This window comes from Protomyctophum bolini (assembly GCF_963924005.1).
Source record: "Protomyctophum bolini genome assembly, chromosome: 3".
Classification (NCBI taxonomy): domain Eukaryota; kingdom Metazoa; phylum Chordata; class Actinopteri; order Myctophiformes; family Myctophidae; genus Protomyctophum; species Protomyctophum bolini.
The window spans coordinates 20,637,876-20,648,717 of record NC_137864.1 but is presented as its reverse complement, the minus strand read 5'-3'; the positions used below and the strand labels follow the sequence as shown (position 1 = coordinate 20,648,717).

The 10,842-nt window shown below is 44.6% G+C and overlaps 1 protein-coding gene across 1 annotated transcript in view; it reads left to right on the top strand.

Annotated features, from left to right (window-relative positions):
* Nucleotides 1–10,842, top strand: part of prss12 (serine protease 12) — a gene marked incomplete at its 5' end in the record, with an annotated part of 39,711 nt that overhangs the window by 1,544 nt on the left and 27,325 nt on the right. The window contains 6 exons of the mRNA XM_080755312.1: nucleotides 1,859–1,997; nucleotides 4,918–5,090; nucleotides 5,641–5,791; nucleotides 6,446–6,624; nucleotides 8,300–8,441; nucleotides 9,259–9,482. Coding sequence (XP_080611438.1) covers nucleotides 1,859–1,997; nucleotides 4,918–5,090; nucleotides 5,641–5,791; nucleotides 6,446–6,624; nucleotides 8,300–8,441; nucleotides 9,259–9,482 — 1,008 coding nt within the window. The remainder of the gene's footprint in view (nucleotides 1–1,858; nucleotides 1,998–4,917; nucleotides 5,091–5,640; nucleotides 5,792–6,445; nucleotides 6,625–8,299; nucleotides 8,442–9,258; nucleotides 9,483–10,842) is intronic.

Below are 10,842 nucleotides of genomic sequence, written 5' to 3'. Positions count from 1 at the left end.
CAAATGTATCTCTACAATCAAGGAAGACTGATTATCTTCAAAAACAGGTTACTCCTGGCTGGGATATAGCTTCCTTGAGAAACAGACATGAAGTGCAAACACATACCGGTAATTATAGCCTACAGAGGCACGCAGACACGCAAGTGCACGCAAGCGCACACACACACACACACACACACACACACAGAAAATACATTATTATTATTATGCCGACAGATAAATCATAAATCGCTTGATTTATCAGACAAGTGTGCATTGGTCTAGTACTTATGGGCTTAAGATAAATCATAGAATAGTGTTGACCTTTAAACGGTCTCAGGTGCAAAGCTGAGCCAAAACAAACACAATAAATAAATACCAGCGTGACTCACAGAGAGATGTGACGCTGATGATGGCTTAGTTAGAAGCGAACCAACCACCTTGATGGATGATGGATCTGTCTGTGAGTGAGTGCCAGCTAGTATTCTGCTTGTTTTGCCTACACGGTACAGTGTGAGTGTCACAGTGGTGTGTGTGCATGCGTGCGTGCGTGCATGCGTGCGTGCGAGAGAGAGAGAGATAGTTTGTAGGATATAATGTTCTGTATATTTAGATTTCCCAAACCTGTCATTTTGTAATGCTTTGTGAAGAATGGAAAATGGTTTATTTATATAGCGCCTTTATCCAAGGCGCTTTACATAGATTGTGCATTACATTCACACATACATTCATCCACCGATGGGAGAGGAGACCATGCAAGGCACCAACCTGCACATCGGGAGTAATTAGGGGTTCAGAGTCTTGCTCAAGGACACTTCGACACTAACTCTGGGGGAGGCCGGGTTCGAACTGGGAACCTTGCGGTTCCCATCCGGCCACTCTACCCCTGATCCACCGCCGCCCATGCATGTCAAGGAGCTGATAATACCACCCACACTGAACCCCCACCAATTTGCTCACTGGCAAAACAGATGCACAGAAAAGTTAACGGCACAGCGCCCTCGCCCACTCGGAGAACAAGTGCTCTTCTACACAGTGTGTGAGAATTCTGCTTATAAACTACAGCAAATCCTCCAACTCTAATTGTCCCCTCCGGTCTCTATACACACAAAGCTCAAGAAAGATGCGTACTCAACCCCATGCAGGCCGTGCAGCTGCCTGGATCCTGGACTTTTTAAGTTGAATCAGCGCTAGGTGGTGGTGAGGATGGGCTCCCTGCTCCGCCGACCCTCAACACAGAAGTGCCCCAGCACTGCGAGCTGATCGAGCCCCCTCCTCTATTCCTATATCTATGACTGCATGGCCACGCACACACACCTCCAACCAACGCAGTGGTCAAGTTCACACGGATGACACAATTGTGATAGGCCTTGTTGTCACCGACAACGACGAGACAGCCTACGGGAGAGAGGTCGGTGCCGTGCCAGGAGAATGTCGCTAGCTGTCTCTCAACGTCGACGAGACAACGGAGCTCAATGTGGGCGACAGGAGGCCGGAAAGAGAGACCTCAACACCTCTTTCACTCAAGCCCAGACCAGCGCATCAGTCAATGTGAGGCCATTATCAGAGGCCCCCAGACGCCCCACTGCATAGCAAGTGGTTCTGCATCCACGGGCAGTATAGGCTCAGAAAAATCTACTTCCCTCAGGCAATCAGGTTTACGAAGGATTTACACTATGCGAGGCCTGTTGTCTTTCTGCCTCCAACACACTCTTTCTCTCGTGTAATATTTAGTAATAGTTCCCAAGACCACAGAAACGTCAAAACACCTAAAAGTGTGCTATGTAACTACTATTTAAATAAAATAAAATAACGAATATTATTTGTTATTCTATTCTCTCTCTCTCTCTCTCTCTCTACGTCTCCTTGCCCCTTTCAGGGTCAGTGCGTCTGCAGGGAGGGCGATCGAAGTTGGACGGACGGGTGGAGGTCTATCTCGGGGGAGCGTGGGGGTCCGTGTGCAGTGACGGCTGGGGTGATGAAGACGCCACCGTGGTCTGCAGACAGCTGGGACAGGGGTGAGAGCGCACACACACACACACACACACACACACACACTGTGGAGGATGTTTGAGTGACATTATTGAAGGCATGCATGCGCGATCCACGCAGCAGCCACCTGCATTTTCAGAGCATGTTTTGACGGAATAATACTTTGCAGGTGAGGTAGTACATGCAGGCAAAGGTTATGTGCAGAACAACACAAAAAGCCCCCAGGGGCTTGTTTACATCGTGGCCCATTGTACTCATTCTTCAGTAGTACAGTACAGTACAGTACAGTACAGTACAGTACAGTACAGTACAGTACAGTACAGTACGTCCGAGTTAACTCATTTAATCACGATTAACTCACCGTTATGTTAATTGTGATTTTAATCACGATTAATCCCATATTTTAGCCATTTGGACAGTGGTTCTCAACATGTGAGTCCCCAAATTATTTTGGGAGGTCCGCCAGATGATTATCTTAAAGTGCAACATGTTTTCTCACTCAACAGTAAACAAACCAACATACAGTATAAGTGTAAACTGTACCGGGTTATCTGCACATTTCAGAAGTGACAATTACACCATCTGCTGCAGCCTCTTTAATGCGTTTATTGCGTTTTTCATTTTTTTAACAAACAGACAATACAACAAAACAATACATAATACATCAGACAATACAATTACTTAAAATGAAAAACAAACAAACAAAAAGCAAAACAAGAACATACAGTACATACATAAATACAGTATAATAAAATAAAATAAGGGACAACAGAGTCCTTATGGCCACAAGACCAAACAGCTGCAGAGAATACAATTAGACCTTTTCAGTTTCCACCATTAAATAAGATAAATCATTAACTGTAATATATTGTATAAACCGTAATGCAGGGCCATTATTGGTTTCAACAGACTTTTGCATGAAGCCAGCATATTTTTACACTCCCATTAACAGTGGTATGAACAACTAAACAAAAATATCCCGCCAATGTACATTGTGAACAGATAAAAACGGATTACTTATTTGCGATTGATGAAAAGACTGCACACAAAGCTCTGTTATGATAACATTTGCTTATTCCTCTTTAATGTAAATGAAGCATGGTTCATTAGCAATTCATGTACTGTAGCACTAAGTCTTTTCTGTTTCCTTCTTTAAATTATTTTCGCTTCCTCTCTTCTCACAAACAGTCATTGTATGATGCTCTCGTGTGACCCTGGCATTCCAACCCCCATTCCCCAGGGGTATTTAAATAGCAGCGTGCAGCTATTTACCCCAACACACACGCAAGCACGCACGCACACACGCACGCACACACGCAATTCTAATCTGTGACTGTCTGTCCTGTATCACTCACACAATATACAAACACGTCGGTGCATGTGTGGTCTACTGATTTTGACTATCATGATGAGCTCATGTTTGTCAGGAAGAATATTCTCTGGTGTGATATATATTTATGTGAAGAAGGGGTGTGGTCAGTACTAATTTCAGTAAAGAGTATAGGAGTATCCTTTACACGTTGAAATAGTGACATCAACATAGACATCAACACATGCATGCATGCCGACCGACCGACACACACACACACACACACACACACACACACAGGGAAGGAAGGGGGGCCGGCCAGGATGTCGGAATTCTCAAGGGCAATGAAGGTGAGTTTCAAATAGGCATTTATTGACACTTATTGGCTGTGAAACCGTTGACTGCATTGACCCCAGGATGGTAGATTATTGACATATGGCTCCGGGCCTTTAGAATGCAAAAACAATTATAACCTTTCCTTCTTATAGTTCTATACGCTATGAGTCCAGTTGTCAAGATGTCAGGCCTCTTGGAAACTGTTTGTGTTCGTATACATTTTCTCGTGAACATGATTCACGATCAAGGACCACACCACCAAATAAAGACGTTTACAGTAACAACATTTATTAATGAAAAGAAGAATGCATGAAATTATTAACGAAACAGATAATGAACAGAAACACATCCAGCTGGTCATTTAAGCCGAGGTGGCGAGGCTTCGGGGATCCGCCGTGCTCCTGCAGGGCACAACGAACCAGTGTTGTTTTCGTCGACTAAAACTATGACGAAAATGTTGGTTCACTACCTTTTTTCACGGACAAAAACTAAATAAAAACTAAGCCATGATGACTAAAACTATGACTAAATATACTGACAATTTCGTCAACAAATAAAAACTAGACTAATGTTAGGAAGGTAGGCCTACTAGTGGACAAGAGATCCAGTATAAGTCATTTTACACTTGGATGCATGCTGAAAATAGTCGATCTACAAGCTCACAACGCGTCACGCTGCGACACGTTGTGAGCTTGTAGATCGGCTATTTTCAGCGGCATCAAGGCCCGCCAAAATACATTTTAGTCAACTAAATCAACTGTAGATTTAGTCGACTGAAATCTTATGGTATTTAATCGACTAAAATTAGACCAACACTAAAACATTCCAGGTGACTAAAATGTGACTGAGACTAAATGAAAACTAGTGAAGAGACTATGAACTAAATCTAAAATCAAAATTTGCTGCCAAAAACAACACTGCAACGAACCCCCCCTTTAGGGACCTGTAAAAAGGAGAGGTTAAAGAGAGTATAGGAAGAGAATTAGGGGGGGGGTGAAGCAAGAACAGAGGGAGAACCGTTGGTTGGATGGGCTCTTATATACGGGTGGAGGTGGCTTGATAGGAGGTGGAGGTAGCTGTAGATTGGAGGTGTGGTCCTTCTCCTGAACTTCAGCTATGAGCTCCATTTATGACGTGTGCCTGAGTTTTCCACCTATTTTTTTTTTCATCACTTTTGAACACGAAGAAGCATGCAACAAATGTATAACAAACTATAAATCCATGGAATAACTCGCAGATTAAATATATATTTTTAATTACATCTAAGAAGAAGTCAAGTCATGTTCCTATACCTTTCCCAGATTCTCAGGTCGTGCTCGCTCGTCCCCCCTGTCGCGCCTTAGCATGTCCAAGCTCCACTGGAGGACAGTGGATTGCCGAGGTGAAGAGCTTGACCTGCTTCAGTGTCCCAAGACGTCCTGGAATGGAGGCGAGTGCCCTCTGGCTGCGGCCGTCACCTGCGCCCAGCAGCAAGGTAAAGCCTGTCTTCTGCAGTCCTTATCTCCCCCTGACACTGACACCGTCAGGCCACCCGTTTCCAATGCCATCAATGCATCGAAAGGGACAAAATCAGGTTTAATCAGAGCATTGAATGCCCTCAGTAGACGCGTCTGCTGACCTACCAAGATCTCTGTGGGCTGCATTCTGTGCGGTTGATCACGGTTCCGCGCGTTGTCAACTGACTACGTGGCTGATTAAAACCGCTATGAGGTTAGGGGACTTATGTGGCTGGCCGTGTTAATCATGCATTACTATATTGTCCATTACGTTTACATGAAATGGAAATCTCTCTTTGACATTCTGGCAAATGTGTATTCATTTAAATAGCAGCGTGAGTATATGCAGGGTGGAAGCTTATAGTCAAAATATGTATGTGTACAGTATAGTATGTCCATTGTGTTTTATCCTTTACACTCTTGATTTATATCACATTCGTTTCACATGGTTTGAACAATAATTTCATCAGCCTGTGTGTGTGTGTGTGTGTGCGCGTGTGCGTGCGTGTGCGTGTGTTATGGAGACAGCAGTCACAGTGCTGCCTGTGCGGCTGGTGGGAGGAGGGTCCGTGTCAGAGGGCAGGGTGGAGGTGTTCCACGGGGGCCAGTGGGGGTCCGTCTGTGATGACCAGTGGGACGACAATGACGCAGAGGTGGTCTGCAGACAGCTGGGACTGAGGTGAGGGAATGCAGGGACACGCACGCGCACACACACACACACACACACACACACACACACACACACTTTGATCTTCACTACATCAAGTAATGAACTCCCTCACAACTTACAACAAAGAAGGAAGTGAGAAGCATGATGAAGAGATTTGGCTATAGAAGATAGATGAGTCGATGTGGGTGTCTTTCTCTCTCTCTCTCTCTCTCTCTCTCTCTCTCCAGAGGAATGTGAAGTATTCTTTCCATTCGGAAACCTAGAGATAGTCGAGCAGTGAAGAACATCTGGGAGTCAGCCACTGAATCAGGGTTATTGTTCCTGGATGGGATTGTGCCACAAAGATATGCATGCTTAGCAAAATTGACAATCCTGTGTGTGTGTGTGTGTGTGTGTGTGTGTGTGTGTGTGTGTGTGTGTGTGTGTGTTTGAGTGAGTGAGTGTATGTGTGTGTGAGAGAGAGAGAGAGAGAGAGAGCAGGAAGGGCACACAGATGGAAAATATTTGGAATTGTGTTACCAAATATTTGTCACATTAAATAATAAATCAAGTGACTTTACATTTGAACAAATCAGGCAATCGGAATGTCTAGAATGTATAGAGAAAAAAAACCATTGCACTCGTTTGATACTAACTAACCGAGCTCTCGTGGTCTTCTGGCAGCGGTGTGGCCAGAGCGTGGCGTCAGGCCCGTTTCGGTGAGGGCTCCGGTCCGGTGTGGCTGGACGAGGTGCGTTGCACGGGAAACGAGCTCTCTTTGGAACAGTGTGCCAAGAACGCCTGGGGGGAGCACAACTGTCTTCACTCTGAGGACGCGGCCGTGTCCTGTACTCCACTCACAGGTAATACGTCTGAGAAATGCTACAATTAGGGCATGTCTAGCCTCGGTGTTGATTTCATAGACTAAAACCAAGACGAAAAATGTTCGTCGACTACCTTTGTTCCCTGACGAAAACGAAATGGAAACTAAATGAAAACTAAGCTATGATGACTAAAACTAAGACTACATTTACTGACAATTTCATCAACAAATAAAAACTAGACTAAAATGTTAGGAACGGTCATCAGTGCCCATACCCGAGGCGGGGTTGGCGAAAGGGCCCTTCTGTGTGGAGTTTTCATGTTCTCCCCGTGTCCCCTAGGGTATAGGTACCCTCACAAAAAACATGCAGTAATCCTGGTCGAGAAACTGCCTCCCCCTGGCCAGCCGGGGCACCTGATGGAGGGTAAAATAACTGTTTGGAATAACATGTTCCTTCCACGCGCTACGTCCAACCAGGGAAACTCCCCCCGTCAGGTGTAAAGGAGCAACTTGGACACTCATGCATGAAGGAAGCATGAGTTCAAGTCTGTTGCTCTCCCCAGGTTGGCGGAGGATGTGTAGAGCCCAGGATCACATTAGATAATTGACACAGGGGTGAAAAATGGGTTACAAAATTGTGGGATACCCTTTTTGGTAACACTTTATATGAAGGTAGTCTTTATAATGCATTATAGCGCATTTATAATGCATTATAATGTGCTTATATGGCATTATAACACTCCTTATAAATGTTTATAATAATCTATAACAACTTATAACCACATTTATAACATATTATAAGTGCTGGTCATAATGCATGATTATACTCAGTGGAACAGTACATTATAACAATTATAAGGTAGTTATAAAGGCATATATATATATATCTAAAACCAACATTTTGCTGCCAAAAACAACACTGGTCCCAGCCTTACTCATCTGCAAAGAGAAAAGCCTGGTCACAACCTACCATTTTACCGACCAATCACAACACTCATTCACAGAGAATGTAAACTGATTTGTAAACCATCAACGTCATTTTCTTGAGCGGTACTTCCACCAAAACCCCACAACGTCCAAAAAGATGAAAGGTCTTGCCCAGCGTTGGGCTTGTCAGTATGACAATATTTACCGTTCATGTCATAGGCTACCATTGTGGTCATATCCTGGGATTTATTTTAACCCATTTAGGCCTGACGTCGAAAAAAAAAAGTCTTCTAAATCCTGACAGTTTTCTGTCAGGATTTGAGAGGGCGCCAAGTCCACGGGTTCATGTACTTTTTATTTGCATTTAGATCGCCTAATACAAGAACTGTGATTGAAAAATAAGCAAATCATCCTGGCCGTTTCACTCATATGATGTGAAGAATTAACTGACTGAGAAAACGCTAATGTTACTGCTGCTGAATTAGTTACATTTTCGCTAGAAACAGACTGTATCCAATATGAGTGAATGACTGTCGTAAACGATACAGAGACACCTCCCTGTCAATATCGCAGAGACAGTTTGTTTACCACAATTCTTATACGAGACGATTTTAAGATGATATGGAAAATATTCTCCATAGAGGAAAAACTTCCATGAACCAGGGGATGAGCGAGTGACGTCAGGACTTCGGCGCTCTTGGGAGTTTGTAGATGCTATTATGCTATTTTCCTTTGTGCGACATTGGCGCACAACTCCGTATGAATCCGGTTTCCCTTTCTCTCCTCAGACGGTGCCCTGAGGTTAACGGGAGGCCCTGGCAGCCACGAGGGCCGCTTAGAGGTTTTCTACCGCGGGCAGTGGGGGACCGTGTGTGACCACGACTGGTCCGACTCCAACACGCAGGTGGTTTGCCGACAACTTGGATACCGGTAATGGCACAAAGTCATTAATTCACACAGCCACAATTAAGCGTTCATACATTGTAGGCTCTCAAACACAGAGCCATAGATTTGACTGTTATTGGACGGCGGTTTTAGGGGAGAATGGTGCTAAACTGAGCAAAGGGTCGCTATAGTCCCTCCTATATGCCCAGCTGTATGTGTTTATGTGAATCATAGCGAAGATTTGATTGGCTTCAGCAAAGTACATATTGAGGATAAAAACAAGTGAGGACGCAAATTGCCATTGGCCCGAATGTGATGATGCATGACTATCTATCTTATCTATTTCTAGGTACTGTCTTTGCTGCTCTGTTTCTTATTTCATTGTTGGTTTATTTTTGATTGAGATGTTCTTGTTTTATTCCTTTTATTTTATTGTTACTGTTTTGAAAGGCGCTCTATAAATAAAATTACCTTACCTTACCTTACCTAGTGATGGGAGATTAATAGCAGTTTCTACATGCTGGGGACCCATACTAAACCTTTTCTTTTCTTTTTTATAATTGTTTTTTGCGGCTTATGCCTTTTATCGGTTTTTTGAAGGGACAGACAGTAGGCTGACAGGAAACGGGAGAGAGATGGGGGAAGACATGCAGTAAAGGCCGTGTCGGGCTCGGGAGTCGAACCCGCAGCACACTGCGACTGGATTACCAGTCGGGTGCCCAGACGGTTGCGCCACCGCCCGGGCCATACTAAACATTTCTAACATAAAACCGTGGTGTACTCAACATGTCCGGGTTCACAATGGGGCTGGCTACTAGACTAAATTATGACAAGATCTGACAAAGTCTGCCCATTATTCCAGGTCAGGTAGACGTGTTCGTCCCGAGGCGTCCGACATGACCCCGGTCCCTCGGTTGGGCCAGGGCTCGACAGGGCCCATCCTGCTGGACGATGTGCGCTGTACGGGGAAGGAACCCGGCCTGCTGCTGTGCACCAGGAGCGACCGGCTCCGCCACGACTGCACGCACCAGGAAGACGTGAGCGTCGCCTGCAGCCCAGAGCGAGCGGGACAGCACCTTCCCAGCAGTAAGACAACGATAACATCTGACCAACCCTTTATTTATTTCCTACCCTAGAAGTAGAGAGAGATTAGATGCCAGGCAGGCTCTCACCTTTTGTCTATGGTTTCGTGTGTATGTGTGTATCTCTATGGCGGGCAGGTTGTTATAGCAACGTCCCAGGAAATTTGCTGTGCCAAATGTCGGGGTTGGAAGAACTGCGAAAGTACACACACACTCCGCCACAGTCCTTAGTGTGCCAGGAATGCTGATGAAACAGTCACAGCGAGAGACTCCCCAAACCCCGACTCAGTAAAAATCCTCAGTGTTCATTTAAGTCCGAGCGTAAAAATATTGGCCCCCGGAACTTGGGACTGAGGATTTTATGGCGTGCCATAACAAGGAGACCACAGGATTCCTTCAGCCCACACAGCACACATGGCCCGAAGGAAGGAACGAGACAAAAGAGGAAATGAGGAAGTAGTTGATTTCATGTTCTTTCAGTATAGCCATGGCATGAGGAAGGGCAGTGTTAGCAATCAATCCACCATCTGAAAAGAAATGTGACCTGCTGGAACAAACCAGAGCCCCGATCACCGCAAGGGAAACGATCCCTGTGAGGCAAATGAAGCTTGAATTGTATTTAATTTCCTTTCGCTTCCAAACCCGGCCATCCTTATTTTGTACATTGTGCATACACAGGGCTTAAAGTTCTCAGTCCTGGGGACGGATTTCAGTCCTGAGGATTTCATGGGGCTCATACATTTTAATGAGATCAGTGCAGATGTGCAAAAAAAAAAATCAGTCTTGGGATTTGTTTTGGCTTTAAGCCCTGTTCATACATTATAGGAGAAAAATACATAGTCTTTTAAATAAAAAAAGTATAATAATAAATACAAATAATAATAATAATAATGGTAATAATAATAATAATAATAATAATGGTAATAATAATTCCAAATTATCAAAAATAGCTCATCTATAAACTTTTGTCAGCTTGTAGATTGGCTATTTTCCATATTTGATATACTGTCGTCGACAACGTATATACAGGGTTCAAGTGTTTAAGCCATGCAAGCTTTAATAGGCCCAGCTGCCAGGCGGCAGCTTATCCAGCCTCGACTACATGGCAGTCTGTAGAATCCTGATGATTTAACCTGTCTGTGGCGGCGGCAGCAATAAGCCTCACTAGTGCCGGCACTCACTCTCTCTCCCTCTCTCTCTCTCTCCCCCTCCCTCGAGGCCCACTCAGCTCACCTACATCAGTTTAGAAAATCCCAGGAACTTGGCATCATGCCACGCCACTACACTGCAGAACAAAGCATCCGTTTTATGGAGAAGTGCGCCTCCTTAACTCTTCCTAATGAGAGACACAGAGAGACCTGTTA